The 19,280-nt window shown below is 34.7% G+C and overlaps 1 protein-coding gene across 3 annotated transcripts in view; it reads right to left on the reverse strand.

The window, feature by feature from the left end:
- The window catches only part of DNAAF4 (dynein axonemal assembly factor 4), a 95,270-nt gene that overhangs the window by 63,785 nt on the left and 12,205 nt on the right, over positions 1-19,280 (reverse strand). For all 3 annotated transcript variants that reach the window (XR_013370312.1, XM_077881180.1, XM_077881181.1), the window contains exon 4: positions 6,995-7,226. Coding sequence is in view for 2 of the 3 variants with exons in the window: in XM_077881180.1 (XP_077737306.1) it covers positions 6,995-7,226 (232 nt within the window). In the remaining variant the exon portion in view is untranslated. The remainder of the gene's footprint in view (positions 1-6,994; positions 7,227-19,280) is intronic.

A 19,280-nucleotide genomic window follows, 5' to 3' on the forward strand; every position in this document is an offset into this window, starting at 1 on the left:
GTACTAAATTTCTTTGTAATATTTACAACTATGTAGAGATTAACCTTAAATATTTGTTTAATATGCATGCTACAATTTAATAATTAGAATTATATCTATGTACCAAAACATATACAAAAAATTTAATATTAATCAAGGAACAAAAATAGAATACACATCTTTGGGATTTTTTATTCAATTAAATTTTATTATTTTTTAAGTTACACATTTTTTATTAAAATATAATTAACATACAATGTTATATTAGTTTCAGGTGTATAATGCAATCATTCAACAATTCTATACATTTCTCAGTGTGAAGCCTGCTTAAGTGTCTCTTTCCCTCTCCCACTGCCCCTCCTCCTGGCTCATGTGCTTTTGTTCTCTCTTTCTAAAAAAGAAAAAATAAATAAAGTTGCTGAATTTCATGTGCTTTGGCATGAATATTATAAAATCTGCCATAGTGGATGATAGACTCTTTCAATGGGGAAATTCATTTAAGTTTGCAGAATTTTTGTAATATCATCTCCTCTCTTCTGTCTCTCCCTCTCTCTTTCTTATATCCTATTATTTGATGTTGAACATCCTGGATGGATATTTTGATTGTTTTATCTTTTCTATTTTAAATTCCTTTGTCCTTTTGCTCTACTTTCTGAAAAAATTACAAACCATATACTAACTGTTTTATTAAATTTTTCATTTTTATCACATTTTAAATTTCCAAACTGTTTTATTCTCTTAATATTCTTTACTATAGCCTCTTGTTCTTGTTTAATGATTAAAATTTGTTTTCCTCTCTATGAAACATTAGTTATAATTAAGTTTTCTTTTGTTCCCTGCATTACTCAGTTGTTCCAAGTTGCATTTTTCTGTATCTTGTCTATTGCTTCCTATTAGAAATAAAGTATAAACATTCTGACTGGAAGTTCTGTGTACATGACTCTAAAATCTGTTTACTAGTAAGTTTCAGCAGGGTGAACCAGCTGGTCCATTACAAATGTGAGAATTTTTTCATCCTACACTCATTAGCTTCCCTATAGAAGAATTCTAGAATCTGCATCCCAGGTGCACTGGGCTTGTGCAAGCATATGTGCATGTAAGGGGAGAGGAGTGCAGGAAGGGATCCCTTCAACTGGTATTTATATTTTTACAATGCAGACTTTGCACTTGATTTCTGTATTTTCAGAGCAGAATCTCATTCAGTCTTCAACTATGCAGAAAGTAAACCCCCAGTATTTACACATTTTAAACTAATCCTTTTTTTCCCCAAAAAATTACATTTGCCCTTACCTTTAGGGGTTCCTGGTTCTTCCAAACTGAAAAATGACAGATTCACATGGCCTAAAGTCTCACCTCTCCCTTTACAATGCTTTAATTGCTTAGCAAGCAAGTCAAAACTACTTCAACAGAAGAGCAGTCTGATACCAGTAACTGAACTCTTTCTAACAAGATAAGGCAGCCCCTGTAGTTAATTACTTAGAAGCTCAGTGATTCCTCTTTCCCAGTCTCCTATAAATATACACAATAGTACAAGGGCCAGGAATGTCAAAGGAGGCTTAATGATGGCTGACCTTAAGCATAGTGTGGAATAACAAGAACTTGAGGAAATCATGTACATTTGATGCTTTTCTGCCTAAAAGTATTCCCAATAAAATTTATTCAATTTTACAAAGCAATAATTCATGTACAATAAAATGTACTCGGGGTGCCTGGGTGGCTTAGTTGGTTAGACATCCAACTCTTGGTTTCCACTCAGGTCATGGGCCCAAGCTCAGCTGGGAGTCTCCTTGAGATTCTCTCCCTGTCCTTCTGCCCCTCCCCCAGTTCTCCTATGCACATGTGCAAACATGCTCCCTCTTGTTCTCAAATAAATCTTTTTAAAAAAAATAAACTGTACTCATTTTAAAGTGCATTAATTCAATGAGTTCTGACAGATGTTTGCACCTATGAAATCAAAACCAGACAGAAATTTTCTATCACTTCTAAGAGTCCCCTATAGTCACTTGAAGTTCATCCCTTCCTTTTATCTCTGGCCCCAGATAATCACAGATGTGCTCTCAGTCATTATAAAGTGGCTGGTATTTTCTAGAATTTCATGCAGTCTGGACTGTTTTGGTCTCTTTTATTGCAGAGTAATATTTTACTTTATGAATATATGAGAATTTGTTTATTCACTCAACTGGTGATGAACATCATTTCCAGTTATTCACCATTGTGGATAAAGTTGCCACAAATATTTGAATAGAAGTCTTCAGGTTGATACATCTCTCTTGTGTAAATACTGAAGACAGGAAATGACTGAGTTACATGATAAGTGTATACTTAACTTTTAAAGAAAGAACCAACCACTCTTCCAAAGTAGTTGTACCATTTTACATTTCTACCATCAGTGTACAAGAGCTCTAGTTGCAGCATATCCTCAACAACACTTGTGTTGATGGTCTTTAGTTTTCCATTTTAATCATTTTAGTGCATACACACTACATACTGTATCTCACTGTAGTTCCACTTTGCATTTCCCTACTAACAAATGATGTTGAACATATATACTCATGTGTCTATTGGCTGTCATATCATCCTCTGTGACAAATCCATTCAAATCTTTGGTCCACTTGTTTATTGGATTATTTGTCTTCTTATGTATCTATTATGTACACAGTGAGGCAAGAGCATACCTTCATTTGTTTCCATAAAGATATTCCCATATGTACCAGACCTTCCTTCCCCCCATTGAATTGCCTTTTATTAAAATCATTGAACCATTGAACCATACATGTGTAGATCCATTTCTGGTCTCTGTACTGTTCTTTATGTTTGTCCTTTCACCAATTCCACCTTGTATTGATTACTGTAGCTTGATGCTAAGTCTTCAAATCAGGTAGTGTGAGTTCTACATCTTTGCTCTTATTTTTAAAAATCCCTTTGGCTATCCTAAGTCATTCACATTCCATAGAAATTTTAGAATCAACTTGTCAATTTCTACAAAAAGCTTACCAGGATTTCTAATGGAATTGCATTACATCTATAGATAAATTTAAGAAGAACCGACATCCTAACAGTATGTTTGGAATATGGAATATTCCAATACAGAAACAATGAGTTTCCAAATCAGGAACATGCTCTATCACTACATTTATTTAGGACTTTTGAAATATCTCTCAGCAATTTTTCTACAGTTTTCAGTGATGTGATCTTACACTTCTTTTCTTAAATTTATTCCTATGTATTTTCTCTTTTAGTGCTATTATAAATAAATTACAATTTAATTTTCCAGTTGTTTACTGCTGATAGATAATATTTTAAGTGACTTTTATAATCTTATATCCTGAGATCTTGGTAAATTCAGTTATTAATTCTGGCAGTTATTCTTCAATTTCTTAAGGATTTCCACATACACAATCATGTCACCTACAAATACAGTTTTACTTCTTCCTGTCTAACTTTTATGCTCTCATCTCTTCTTCTTGTCTTAATGTAAAGGTTAGGACCTTCAGTATAATGTTGAAGAGAAACAGTAAAAGTGGACATGCTTGCCTAGGTCCTGAACCTACAGGGCAAGGCAAAGCATTCATTAATTCACCAATAAATATGAAACTTACCATACATTTTTTTGGTAGAAGGACCTCATCAAAGTAAGAATACCTTTCTATTCCTAATTTGTTGAGAAATTTTTTTCATAAATGGGTGTCTGGTTTTATCAAATACCTTTCTGCAATAGTGAAATGACCATATGTTTTTCCTTTACTCTATTAATATAGGTAATTACATTGAATGATTTTCAAATGCTAAACCAACCTTGCATTCCATTATCCATTTCTATCAGTCAAAAGTTCTCTAGGCTACATGAAGAGAAAACATGACTACAGTTGTTCAATCAAGGATGAGTTTATCTTCTCACTTAAGAAGCTTAAAAGAAGATAATCCAGTGCAGAGGTACCAGCTTTGCAATGTCATTAATGTCCCAAGCTCCTTCTTCCTATTCCATCATTCTTAGTGTCTGGCTTGCCTCTTTGTGTTTTTTTTTTTTTTTTAACAATCTTTTTTTTTTTTTTTAATTTTTTATGATAGTCAGAGAGAGAGAGAGAGAGAGAGAGGCAGAGACACAGGCAGAGGGAGAAGCAGGCTCTATGCACTGGGTGCCCGACGTGGGATTCGATCCCGGGTCTCCAGGATCGCACCCTGGGCCAAAGGCAGGCGCCAAACTGCTGCGCCACCCAGGGATCCCCACCTCTTTGTGGTTTTAAAATAGCTATTGAAATTTCTGGCATAGACCTTCATCTTAGGTCCAAAAAGGAAAGGGGAAACAAGCAGAAAGTATTAATACTTTTCTATAAATCTTTAGCAGATTTCTTCTTGTATTTTATCAGTCAGAATTTGTCACTGGACTATCTCTAGTTACAAGAGAGTCTGGGTAAATGAGTTTTGCTTTGCTATGTTTTGTTTTACTAATTTAAAATTATTTTGTAGAAATAATTTGATGTGCTTTGTTCCTTATTTTTTCTTTTTTTAAAGATTTTTTAAATTAATTTATTCATGAGAGACAGAGAGAGAGAGAGAGAGAGAGAGAGGCAGAGACACAGGCAGAGGGAGAAGCAGGCTCCATACAAGGATCCCGACATGGGACTCGATCCCACGACTCCAGGATCACGCCCTGGGCCAAAGGCAGGCGCTAAACCACTGAGCCACCCAGGGATCCATTTTTTCCTTTTTATAACAAAAAATTTCAAACAGATACAAAAGTAGATAGAATAGAATAATTAACCGTCATGCATTTGTGACCTGACTTCAGTTATCAACTGTTATCAGTTATCAACTTCTGGCCAATATTATTTCATCTTTACTTCTATCTATTTTCACCTACTATATTATTCTGAAGCAAATCTCAGACATATATTTTTCATCCATAAATATTTCAGTTGGTATCTCTATGAGATAAGAACTTTCTAAATCTAACTACAATTACATTATCACATCTAAAGGGAAAAATGTAATTATTCTTTCATTACTACAAATATCCAATTGCTATTTAAATTTCCAAGAGACAAGGTTTTTAGCTGAACACATTTCTTCTGCCCTCTCCCTCAAACCATGATTCAGCTGGTAAAAAAGAAAGGGAGAATATCTGTTCAATAGGAAATCTGCAGCACCTGCCATACCATTTTATTCTGTATATAAAAAGTGGCTTTGGGAACACCTGCATGGCTCAGTGGTTGAGCATCTGCCTTGGGCTCAGGGCATGATCCCAGGGTCCTAGGATTGAGTCCCACATTGGGCTCCTCATGGGGAGCCTGCTTCTCCCTCTGCCTATGTCTCTGCCTCTCTCTGTCTCTCATGAATAAATAAATAAAATCTTAAAAAAAATAGTGGCTTGTCTGTTGTATTATAATAGTGTATATAAAAGTGGCTTATCTAATATATATTATATATACTCATATTACAAATTATGAGTCTTACTTGCTGATGTGTCAAAGAACAGGAGTACAATAACCCAAATTCCAAACATCTAAGATAATTTTTTAAACCACATAAAATCTTATTGAAATGTTTTGCTTATAAAATCATCTTAATATAAATGACTAAGCAGTTTTCAAAATGACACCACTCAATATTTCAGTTCTAAGTCCAGAAGAGTATGGAGTTCATACCACATTTTAAGTCCTATGCCTGCAAAGTAATTGTGTCATAGCTAAGACTTCTAGCTTCACGTTAAGAGATAAAATTAGTGGGGTGTGCCTTATATTATGGGATTGGTAATTAAAACTTCTGAGGTTTTCCTTTTTCATCACTAGTAATATTTTTATCAAGCACAAACTGAATCACTCTTGAAAGTTACTGTAAGGCTTTGGGATGCCTTAGAAGGTAATAGTTTTCCAAACCAGGATTATACACGTTGAGTACTTTTTCCCTAACACATTTGTGAGTGAAAATATCTCCATATAATACAGACAGACCCTGCTAAAATATGTTATGAATTAAATAATGTACATGGCTAATCTGCCTGTCTTAGCCATGTAGCAATATAACACAGCAGTTGTCACCTATTCTAAAGCCTGATCACTTGAGTCCAAATTCTGACTGCCATTTGTTAGCAGTATTACCTTGGGCTGGTAAGACTCTCTGTGCCTTTCCTCACCTGGAAAATGGGAATTATCATGGTTCCTAACTCATAGTTTCATTTATTGACTTTTCAACACACTAGATCTTACTTAAAGTAGTAAAGACATATAGCCTAGAGCATAGGTTTAGATCCAGATAGATGTGGGTTCAAATCCCACAGGTTTACTTATTGGATAGTTGTTTATTTTTTCTGAATATCTGTTTCCTTTAAAATAAGAATAGCAGCACTTATTCCAAAGTGTTGTTTTAAGGACTGGGTGGTATACCAATAAAGTCACCTGGCATAGGGAGATCACCCAATAAATGTTAATTAATTATTATTATTATATAAGTGATTTTATTACAAAATGTTCCACTACTAAATATACCTGAAACAAAGTTTAATATTCTAAAATCATATAAAATCAAACTCTTAGCTATCAATAAATAAATATGTTCTTTTATTTCTGAACACATCAGGATCAAATGTGAGATGAGCTCCTATTTGCTTACAACTAAGTTTGTGCAATAGCACTCATGTTCCTGAGTCATGTGAGGAAAAAGTCTTTAATGAAATTCCTAGTTTCTTTTCTCTAAAGAAATAAATGAATGCCCCTGGCATTACTAGTCTACAAATAGTCTTTTTGGATCTGAGTTAAACACTTATTTAACCACACCAGCATACATTTCAAAATGAAGCACGCAAGCAAAAACAACACTGAATCCTTGCTCATTGTATTTTGAAAATGTCACTATTTCCTAAAGGAAGAAATAAATCCTTCACCTTAGCCTCTATATGGTAGTACTTGTTCTCAGTATACCAAAATAATGACCTAATATTGTAAATAGATTACAAAGAAAAGGGATATGTCTACTTCAAATGGACTCACTTTCCCAGAAAATATTAAAGTAATCATACCTTTCGTGGCAAGATTTCTAGATTCCGAAATTTTAGTAAGGCTCTTATGTTTTAATTTGTTTCTCTCTTCTTCAATTTTCTTTCCTTGTTCACAAAATTTCTCATCTCTCTGAATTCTTTTTTGTTCTTCAGCTTTTCTTTGACATTCTTTCCAGGCTTCCAATTCTTTAGTTGCTTTTATTCGTTCCTTTTCTTTCATATCTTCTATTTTTTTCCTCTCTTCTTCTTCAATCTGAAAAATTACAATTATCAAAACCTTAAAATATACAAAATGCAACACTTTAAAAATAATAAATTCATTATAATTAATTAGTCTTACCTCTAAACTCTTGTCATTGTATATGAAGCAGAATAGTGAATTAAAAATTAAAATGGGAACGATAAATGATGTCATGGAATGTCATGGAATAAAGGTTTTAGTTTTTTAGTTCCAGATTTACCATTAACTATTGATAAAATTTTGAGCAATCTTCTCTAGCCTCAGTTTATCACATGTAAAATGGGGGCAGGCATTCAGTTAAATGATATCTAAGGGTTTGGTAAAAAAAAATTATTTTTCTAAAAATCAACTCACTTCTCCCAAAATTCACACACACACACACGCACACACATGCATGCATGCACGCACACACACACATTTGCCTTTCTACTTATGCCAGTCTCCCCTTGTCTTGGGACTGAAGTTGTGCCAACCTTCCCCAAAGGAATGAGGGAATAGTAAGAAAGGAAATGGGAAGGATAAACTAGGGGGTTTGTCTATGGTGGGTGGAAATGTTTGAACTTCGAATGCTGCTGCCAACTACATTTGCAGTAACAATTACTTGAAGTTTCCACAAGAAAAGCTAACTATCAGATGAATTTGAAAGCAGTACATTGTACAGGAGTGTGCTAACTTTTCTCCCTTTCACAGACTTCCTTCATATGGGCAAGGAAAGAAAATCTTGTGAAAGAGTAACTGGTTGGTGTATATAATTGATTCTATGTGTCTGATTTTCCTGTGGTAACAAAATATTCTCACCTCTATCCTCTAGAAAACAAAAATTCTCATCCCTGTCCTCTAGACAAGCAGTGGCTAATAGATATTTTCTCAATGATGGTAATGTTGTGCTATTTGATACAGAAGCCACTTGCCACACATGGCTATTAAGCACTTAAAATATGGTTGATGTGACTGAAAAACTACATTTTTATTTCATCAAGTTTCATTAATGTAAATTTAAATTAATTTACATTTAAATAGTACCTTTGGCACAGCTCTAGAATAACATGTTGGGATGAAGTTTCCTAGAGGCTGAATTATTTCAGGATACAGAATAAACATAGGTATGAAACTGCACTAAAGAAGTGTTCTTTAGTGACCTAATACCCTCCTCTGGAAGACTGTTTGTTATTTTCCTATTGGACTGTGGAACACTGGCTTTAAAATAAATTTCACATATTACTGAACAGGAGATTCCTATAGTCCCAGAATTGCATATAAGGCGTAAACGAAGCACCAAAGATAATAATTTTTACATGTTCTAAGTCCAAAGACTCGTCAGTGAGCTGCCAGTAGGTTAGGCCAGGAAGAATCTTACATGTGGCAATGAGCCAGCCTTTAAATGCCTGACAACAGGGCATGATGACCAGTCAGTGTGAGCCAGAGGCAGCCACAACCTAAAAGGAGAAGATGAAAACTTCACCCAGTTTAATGATGGGTTTGCCTTTTCTCCTGCTTCCTCTCTGCCCCAACACATGGAAGAAAGGAAAAGTGTGTGGAGTCAGAACACCCTCAATCCCTCATAACTCCTATAAGTGGAGTGAATTTTGAGAAGTTTTTAAAAATGTGTAAGACTAAGTCTTAATTACCAAAGAGGAGACTGTCCTTATAACCAAAAGGAATAGGAAAATTATGGTATTACACCAAAGGTGAGGTAATTGAGAGAACTATATATATACATACATGTATAACTTAATTTATAATAAGTTTTATAAGAAACAAAAAAAAGTCTAACTCTTCAGGAGGTAATGGGAAAGAGGAGGGATCAAAAAAGGCTTCATAGAATAGGTGAGAGACTAGAATGAAGAGAAAAACAAGAATACTACAAAATTCCTTATAATAAAAGGAAAGGGGAGACTGAATATATGAATGACAGACAAATACTAAAAATTCTTGAAGTTCTTTTATTAAAAAATATAATATGGGAAACATAGCACTTAAAGGACTGTATAGTAACAGGAAAACTCAGAAAGGTAAAAAAAAACAATCATCACACGAAGAAACTGAATTTTAAGTGCTTTGTACTATTAAAAATAAAAAGATGCCATTTAGTGTGGAGTATTAATTTAATATAGACAGCAAATGTAAATAATAGGGGGATAATGAACAGGTCCTAAACCAAATTCCTGAAGAAGGGGAAATCTATACTTAATTTGGAATGAATGTCTAGTTTATTAAGGCATTATTCTTTATAAGCCAATACATATTATGAATTACATGCAAAAATCATAAAATATTAGCAAATTGAAGTGAGGGAATTAAAATTATAATGCATCTTGATAAAATAGCACATTTCTTATTTGTGATATTAGGAAATCAAAAGAGGAAAACAATGTGATCTTAGTACATGCCAAAACAGCAGTTGATACTAGGAACAAAAGAAAAATTTTAGCTTAATAAAATGACTCCTATAATGTCATACTTCATGGTGAAGAATTAAAAATATTTCTAGCAAAGTCATTAAATCCAGTATGCCTACTGTTTTGTTACTTTCCTAGAGATCACAACCTATACAATAGAATTTTTAAAATAAATATAAAATTTTATATGTATTAAAGTTTTATGTTTTAATAGATTTTTAAAATAAATATAAAAATATAAATATAGATTAGAAGGAAATAAAATTGTCATTATTTGTAAATAACATAGTTTATTACCTAAAAGAACCAAAATAACAAACTGACAAACTATTAGAACTATTAGAAAAGTTAAGTTCAGCAAAGTAGTCATATACAAGATCAACTTATATGAACTCATAAAAACTTACCTTCCTACAAACTGGCAATAAACAATTAGAAAAATAAAATGGAAAAATAATTTCATTAGCAACTGATAACAAATTTTTAAAATGTCAAGAATAAACTTAACAAAATATGAGTAAGTCCTAGCTGTATGTTAAATAGCTTTTCTGAGGGGGCTCCTGAGTAGCTCAGTTGGTTAAGCGTCCAACTCTTGATTTCAGCTCAGGTCATGATCTCAGGGTTGTGAGATTGAGCCACATTGGGCATGGATCCTGCTTAAGATTCTCTCTCTTCCTCTCCCTCAGCCCCTACCTCCTTGCTTGCACACACACTCTCAAATAAATAAATAAATAAATAAATAAATAACAATGATTTTACTGAGGGGTAAGTCCAAATAAATGGAGATAAATGCCATGTTCCCCGACGGAAATCTCAATAATGTAAATATATTCATATTGTGAAAATTAACTTATAAAGTCAATGTAGATCTAATCAAAATACCAAGAGTACTTCTTAGGGAGCTTGATAGGTAAATGTGAAATTCACCTGCAAAAAAAAAAAAAAAAAAAAGTACAGATTTTATAGAGGCACTAAGGGGTTGGCAATTCCCATGCACAAATATCAAGTAAAAGCTGGACAAATCTATCAAAGAGAACCATTTCAGAGCACTGGAAACTAAGCAAAGACAGCCTGCAAATTGAGAAGTGTTCATTCTAGAATAAATGCTAAAGTTACAGGTAAAAACAGTAAGATGCTGTGCCCTGCCTGAGGTTGCTGCCAACCACCCACTGCCAGCTTGAATGAGACTGGCAGTTCTGCCAACATGAAACTAGCAAGAAAAACCCAACAACTTTGTTGGCAAAAAGGGTAGACTCATTTCAGGGTGGGGAGGTGAAAATCCATGGCTTTGGTGGATAAAAGTGATAGACTTGGTTGGTAATGAATAAGGAAAATTTCAAATTGGGGTCTGCAGTTGAAGTCCTGGTTAAGGTGAGTGCCTGACTAGTCAGAAAATTAACAAGAAGATCATGTAAATGAAGAAACCACAGAAAGTCTATGACAAGCTTACCATACAACTCTGGCTAAACAGAAAGCTATATACTTGTTAGGGAGACCGGAGGAAGCTTGGCATAAAGTGAAGAAGGCAGGACACCTGGCTGGCTCAGTCAGTGGAACGTGTGACTCCTGATCTCAGGGTTGTGAGTCTGAGCTCATGCTGGGTGTAAGAGATTACTTAAAAATAAAATCTTAAAAAAATAAAAATGAAGCCAAGGAAAGTCTGAAAACTGGCTCCAACTTCGAATGTATTCTAAAAGCTATCCATAAACCAATCAGCAAAGGGTGGGAGCCTCTACCACCTCTGCCCATATCATTAGTTAACAATTAAGTTATGCAGACACAGGAAAGATTCCTAAGGAAGCCAGCCTAAAAAAAAAGAATTAAAAAACTTAACAGAGACATCAGCAGCTGTGTGTCAAAGGAGACTAGACTCACTTCACAAAGTACAGGCAAGTTACTAAAAAATAAACAGCCCTCAATAAGTAAACTATAAACAAAAATAAAACAAAACCCAGAATTGCTATCATCTATTAACTAAAATGTATAGTTTTTGAAAAAGTAAATAAAACAAATGGTATAGTTTTCAACCAACAAATGTTCAGAAAGTAATTGGTAACAGAAACTTGTCAAATTGGATGAAAACAAGAAGTTCAAGAAACCCAGAGATATATACAAAGAGATAAACACAAAGAGATATACCTAGATAAAACTTAGTGAAAACTGCTAAGTTAATACAAAAGCCAAACAAAGAAGAAAATCTTGGAAGTAGCAAGAGAAAGAAGGTTCATCATATATGGGAAATGACAATCCAAACAAGCCTAATTCCAAATTAGAAACAATGGAAGACAGAAGACAGTTAAATGCCATGTTCGATATACTGATGGAAAAAATATATAAACTATGAATTCTATGTTCAGCAAAACCATTCTTCATAAATGAAGATGAAATAAACATATTCCAAGTTAAATAAATCTATTGTTAGCAAACCTGCCTTGCAAGATATACTAAAGGAAGTTCTTTAGGCTGAAAGGAAACGGGCACCAGACACTAACTTAGATCCACAAGAAGGAATGAAGAGCATGGGAAATGGTAAATGTGTCCATAAATATAAGAAACAATACAAATGGATAAACAAAATGTGGTATATAAATAGACCATTATTCAGCCTTAAAATGGAAGAGAATTCTGACACAAGCTCATGCTATTATGTAATAAACTTGAAGACATTATGCTAAATGAAATAAGCCAGTCATGAAAGAACAAATATGGTATGATTTCAGTTACATGAGGTACCTAAGGTAGTCATCATAGAAACAGAAAGTAAAGTGGGGGTCTGAGGGAAGGTGGGAATGGGGAGTTATTATTGTTTAATGGGCACAGTGTTTTACTTTTGTAACATGAACAAAGCTCTGGTAATGGATGGTGATGAAAGTAGCACAACATTAATGTATTTAAAGCCACTGAACTGAACAATTAAGGAATAAAATAATAAATTTTATGTAATGTATATTATATCACAATTTAAGAAGTTTAAAAAAACAATACAATTCAACATCCATTTATGATAAAAACTCTCAAAGTGGGTACAGAGGTGACATACCTCAGTGTAAGAAACCCCATATATGACAAGCTCCCAGCTAACATCACACTCAATGGTGAAAAGCTAAAAGCTTTTCCTCTAAGATCAGGAACAAAACAAGAATACAAACTTTCACCACTTATAATTCAATACAGTATTAGAAGTCCCTAGTCAAAGCAAGAAATATAAGACATCCAAATCAGAAAGGAAGAAGTAAAACTGTCACTATTTGCAGCAGAAATGATATTATATGTAGAAAACCCTAAAGAGGGGATCCCTGGGTGGCTCAGTGGTTTAGCGCCTGCCTTTGGCCCAGGGCATGATCCTGGAGTCCCAGGATCAAGTCCCACATCGGGCTCCCTGCATGGAGCCTGCTTCTCCCTTTTCCTGTGTCTCTGCCTCTGTGTGTGTGTATGCGCGCGCACGTGTGTGTGTGTCTGATGAATAAATAAAATCTTAAAAAAAAAAAAGAAAGAAAAGAAAACCCTAAAGATTCCACCAAAAAACTGTTAAATTCAGTAAAGTTGCAGGATATAAAATCAATGTTAAAAAAAAAATCTGCTGCATTTCTGTATACTAATAATGAGCTTTCAGAAAGAAAAAGAAAGCAATCCCATTTACAATTACATCAAAAGAATAAAATACCTAAAAATAAATTTAACCAAGGAGGTAAAAGACTTGTATGTTGAAAACCATAAGACTAAAAATAAATTTAACCAAGGAGGTAAAAGACTTGTATGTTGAGAACCATAAGACATTAATGCATTAATGAAAGAAATTAGAGAAGACACAAATAAATGGAATATTCCATGCTCACGAATTAGAAGAATATTGTTAAAGTGTCCATACCACACAAAGCAATCTACAAATTCAATGAAATCTCTGAAATTCCAAAGGCATTTTTCACAGAAATTGAAAAAAACAACAGTAAATTTGCACAGAACCATGTAAGACCCTGAATAACCAAACAATCTTGATAAAGAACAAAGCTAGAGGCATCAACCCCCCAGATTTCAAGCTATTTTACAAAGCTATAGTAACTGAAACTTAAAAGTATGGTATCAGCATAAAAACAGATAGATCAATGGCATAGAATAGAGAGCCCAGAAATAAACGGATACATATATGGCCAATTAATTTAAGACAAAGAAACCAAAATATATAATGGAGAAAGGACAATCTCTTCACAAATGATATTGGGAAGACTAGATATCTGCATGCAAAAGAATAAAATTGGACCACTATCTTACACCAAACACATAATTTAACTCAATATGGATTAAAAACTTGAATGTAGGATCTAAAATCATAAAACTCCTAGAAGAAAACATAGGCAGTAAATTTCTTGATAATTGGTCTTGATGATGTTTTTTGGATTTGACATTAAAAGCAAAGATGAGAAAAGCAAAAAAATAAACAATGGGGATATCAAACTAAGAAGCTTTTATAGCAAAGGAAACCATCAACAAAATGAAAGGGTAACCTGCCGAATGAAAGAAAATATTTGCAAATTAAAATATCTGATAAGGGGCTAATATCCAAAATATATAAAGAACTCATGCAACTCAACACCAAAAATACAAACTATTCAATTAAAAAATGAACAGAGAAGATCCAAATAGACATCTTACTAAAGAAGACATACAGGTGGCCAACAAGTACATGAAAAGATGCTCACATCACTAATTACCAGGGAAATGCAAATCAAAACCTCAGTGAGATATCACCTCACACCTGTTAGAATGGCTAAACCAAAAAGAAAAGAAATAACGAGTGTTGGTGAGGATACAGATCTTGTGCACCGTTGGGGGGAGTGTAAATTGGTGCAACCACTATGGAAAACCATATGGAGGTTCTTCAAAAAATAAACAGTAGAACTACCATATGATCCAGTAACTTTACTTCCAAAGAAAAGGAAAACACATATTCAAAAGATATATGCACTGCCCCAGCTTTACTGCAGCATCATTTACAGTAGCCAAGACATGGGAACAACCTAAATATTTACCAAAGGATGAACAGATAAAGAAAATTTGGAATATAAACACAATAGGATATTGTTTAGCCACAAAAAAAAGAATGAAATCCTGTCATTTACAACAACATGGATGGATTTTGAGGGCATTATGCTAAGTGAAACAAAACAGAGAAAGACAAATATCCGATCTCATTTATATATCGAATCTAAAACAAAAAAGTCGGGGGTCCCTGGGTGGCGCAGCGGTTTGGAGCCTGCCTTTGGCCCAGGGCGCCATCCTGGAGACCTGGGATCGAATCCCATGTTGGGCTCCTGGTGCATGGAGCCTGCTTCTCCTCTGCCTGTGTCTCTGCCTCTCTCTCTCTCTCTCTCTCTCTCTCTGTGTGACTATCATAAATAAATAAAAAAAATTTTAAAAAATAAAACAAAAAAATCCTAAGCTCTTAGATACCATGAACAAACTGCTGGTTGCCAGGGATGGAATGCTGGGTTGGGTGAAATGAGTAAAAGGGGCTAAAAGATATACATTTCCAGTTATAAAACAAACAAATCATGAGGGAGGAAAAGAGGACTGCTGATAGTATATTACATTGTTTAGTCAAGAAAAGAAAAGACAATACAGACTTTTTTGCCTTTACTCCTCTTTATTTCTTTAAAAACCTGTGATTTTTTAAAAAGTGCTAATTTTCAAAGTAAAATTATAACAGGTGTTGTTGAGTTATAACAAATATATATACATGAATGGCAAAGCAGCCCAAAGATAATAGTGATAATAGTGTTGTATTACAGCAAAGTTGCTATGTCTTATTGGAATTGAGTCAGTGTTTACCTGAAGTAGATTATTATAACTTAAAGATACATCTAGCAACCATTTAAGTATTATAGCAACCTAAATATATATATTATAAAGGGGCTCTAGTTTCAGCTTTGACATGCAAAAAGCTTAGACGTTGTCACTCCAATCTTTGCAACAACAAAAAAAGACAAACTGAAAACTAGAGTTCTTGGACTCATCAGAGAAGAAAGTTGCAGGGCAAACAGCTACCTTGAAATCTGGAGAGAAAGATGTATCCCAAAAGACAAGGATCTGCTTGCCTGTAGCAAAAGTAACTAGAGCTATAAACTAGTAGGAACACTTAAATGGTAATTTTGACAAAATACTGGAGCCTAAGGGTGGACTAGTAGGAGAAGGATAAACTCTTTGAGGCCCCAGTCTTAAGGAGTGCCCCCATATTTTTGTGGGCTTCACCTCCAGAAACCTCATTAGGCTACAATGGTGAAGCTCTGGATAGGATAACTTTGAGTCTCTGGCAAAGGGAGGGGAAGAATAATCATTGTGATTTACAGAAATATCCAGAGCATTCTCCTTAAAGACCTACTATCCAGAAAAAAAGGACCCCACCAGAGCAGAAGTCCCTTATCCCTGCTGGGGGAAAAGAATCTCTCCCACTCCAGTCTTCTCCAGACTTCCTGTCCCCCACCTAAGGAAAGAAGAAAATAGTTAATAGTCAGGGATTCAAGAAAATAAACCTTGGCACTACAGCCAAGGAAGGGAATAGGAGACAGTGGGGAAAAGCTGCCTCACCAGGGGAAGACTTGTAAAGATCACAGCCCCAAGTTATAGGCCCCCCAAAAAAGTGATATTGAATTGAAAGATTATGGACGCTTCCCCTCCCTTGTAATGTACTACCACACCGAAAGTGTTCTAGGATAATGAGAGTATATTATATAAGAGAATCTTACAATAAAGACTCCCTCAGAGGAGGAACAGTTGAAGAAGCCAAGAGTCAAAGGAGGAGTTTAAAAAAAAAAAAAAAAGGCACTAGAGACCTTTAAAGCCTCTCATATCTACAGCCACAGCTAACATTAAACATAGCAGCCACATTAAAATAAATCTATACCCCAACAACCTAATAACCTCAGTTTCTACCACCTAATACATATCTAGCTTTCAACAAAAAAATTTCAAGACATGTCAAGAGGCAAGAAAAACACAACATAGAAAGACAATAATCAACAGAACCAGATTCAAGATATAACACAGAATGATCAGACATGAAATTTAAAATAACTGTTTAATATGTTAAGAATTCTAATGGAAAAAATAGACAATGTGCAAAAATGCCCAACTCCAGGCTTGAGCCCATGACTGAGAGATCACGACCTGAGCCAAAATGAAGAGTTGGATGCTTAACCAACTGAGGCGCCCAGGTGGCCCAGGTAAGAATACCATAAAGTATTATCATACACATGTAGCTGTATATACTTCTAACAATGAATTCCCTTAAGAAAGAAAATTAAAATACTAATTCAGTCTGAAGTTTAATAAATAAGGTTTTTAAATTTTTCTTGGAAGTTGTAAACTTCTGAAATTATGTAGTTGTTTGTGTTCTATGGAAATGAGAATCTGATGTTTAAGAATGATATAAGCATCTGTTACAGCCAAAGCTAAAATGTAACAAAATTGATTTTTATTTTAATTCTCTTCCCACTGTGAACTAAATCATGGTCCCCAAATCTACATGTTGAAGTCCTGTCAGATGTGACAATATTTGGAGATAAGGCCTAAGGTTAAATGAGACCATAAGGGTGGGGTCCTAATACAACAGCATTAGTGTCCTTATAAGAAATAGACACCAGAGCTCTCTCTCGCTCTCTCCACTTTGTAAGAATGCAGTGTGTAGGCAGTCATTTGTAAGTCAGAAAAAGAGTCCTCATGAGAAAGTGAATTGGCCCACACCTAGATCTTGGCCTTCCCAGCCTCCAGAACTGAGGAAATAAATTTCTGTCACTTAAGCCACTCACTCTGTCATTTTTTGTTATGATAGCCTGAGCCAACTAAGACACTTCTCTTTTCCCTTTGGCAGATTTTCAAAATAGGTGAAAGGGGCCCAAAGAAAACAGTAAGAGCTATAAGGAGAGCCAATGGCTAATTAATTCACAAACCAAAAATAAAACTCATGAATTACTGAGAGGAATTTGTTCAGCTTTCCAACAAATCTGGACATAGGTTATTCTCTCTTTATTTATTTTATTTTTTATTATTTATTCATGAGAGAGACAGAGAGAGAGACACAGACCCAGGCAAAGGGAGAAGCAGACTCCATGCAGGGAGCCTGACATGGGACTCGATCCCGGGTTTCCAGGATCACACCCTGGGCTGAAGGTGGTGCTAAAGCGCTGAGCCACCCGGGCTGCCCAGTTATTGTCCTTTTAAATTTACTTCATTAAATTGACATCTGAACTTACTATAAAAGCCTAAGAATTTGTAAGTAACTTGGAAACTACACATGTACACAAGGATAAAAGCAAACTCTCATTACGCTAGTTGGTTCTCTCTCTCCTTCAATGGAAGTTATTATGTGGTAGAAAAATCTGTTTTTACACTATATAATTTCACAACCCTGTCATGATCGTTTGGTACCTTTTAAAGATTCAGTTTCAGCTTACTGATGGAGAAATTTTCCTTAAGCCAGTACCCAAGTTTACTATACACAGAGACAGTACTGATGTATTTAATGTTATGTATTTTACAAAGTTCCCCTTTGACTAGCCTTCATATTCAAGGAACAAAGGTGCCTCACTGGCTCAGTCAGTAGAGCACAGGACTCATGATTTCCAGGTTGTGAGTCTGAGCTCCATGCTGGGTATGGAGATTACTTAAGAATAAATACTTCAGGGCAGCCCCGGTGGCTCAGCGGTTTAGTGCCGCCTTCAGCCCAGGGTATGATCCTGGAGACCCCGGATTGAGTCCCATGTCAGGCTCCCTGCATGGAGCCTGCTTCTTTGTGTCTCTGCCTCTCTCTCTCTCTCTGTGTGTCTCTCATGAATAAATAAATAAAATCTTTAAAAAAAAAAAAAAGAATAAATACTTTAAAAAAATTCAAGAAATGAAACAATGACAGAATTGAGGGAGAAGGAAAACTGCTTCTCAAACCAGGTTTGGACTACTGAAAATGAGTTAATATATTTTTGTATCCTGCCCTTTATCTCATCCTTGGTTCTCAGTAATAATTTTATTTGTCTCTGATGATTGACTTTTGCAATTTCCTTTTTAGAGATGCCTAACTGCATTCTGCTACTTCCATCTCAACCGATTTTGCTGTTGAGAAGACAGGAACCATTCAACAACTTCAGTTCTTTCAATTTTTCTCTAAATAAAAGTATTTCTTCTTCTACACACTGTTCTTTTGAAAGCCAACAAATACCCTAATGGGTAAAATTAATTAATTAATTAATTAATTTTAACCATGCCTCTGGAAAAGATGAAAAAGCTTGAAGTAAAAGTAGACATATGTAGGATTGCTAAAAGTCTACTTCTATACAAATGCTGTGAACCTGGAATATACTTAGACAAAAAGGAAATAGGTCAGCATAATTGACAAAATGCATATATAAGAAAGGCAGTTTTAGAGAATACTGCCTTTTCTAATGTTACCACATTAATGAGTAAAGTTAATATCTCACATGCTTAGAAATTTGTTAGATTTACACATAAAATTAGTACATTCCTATTAGAGCAAAAAGAAATTAAATGTAGGAAAAATGGGGCACCTGGGTGGCACAGTCAATGAAGCATCTGACTCTTGGTTTCAGCTTAGGTTTTAATCTCAGAGATAATAATGAAGGTAACAGGTGGGTTTCAAAGATACATTTCAAATTAAAATAGC

This window comes from Canis aureus, chromosome 32 (genome assembly GCF_053574225.1).
Source record: "Canis aureus isolate CA01 chromosome 32, VMU_Caureus_v.1.0, whole genome shotgun sequence".
NCBI lineage: Eukaryota > Metazoa > Chordata > Mammalia > Carnivora > Canidae > Canis > Canis aureus.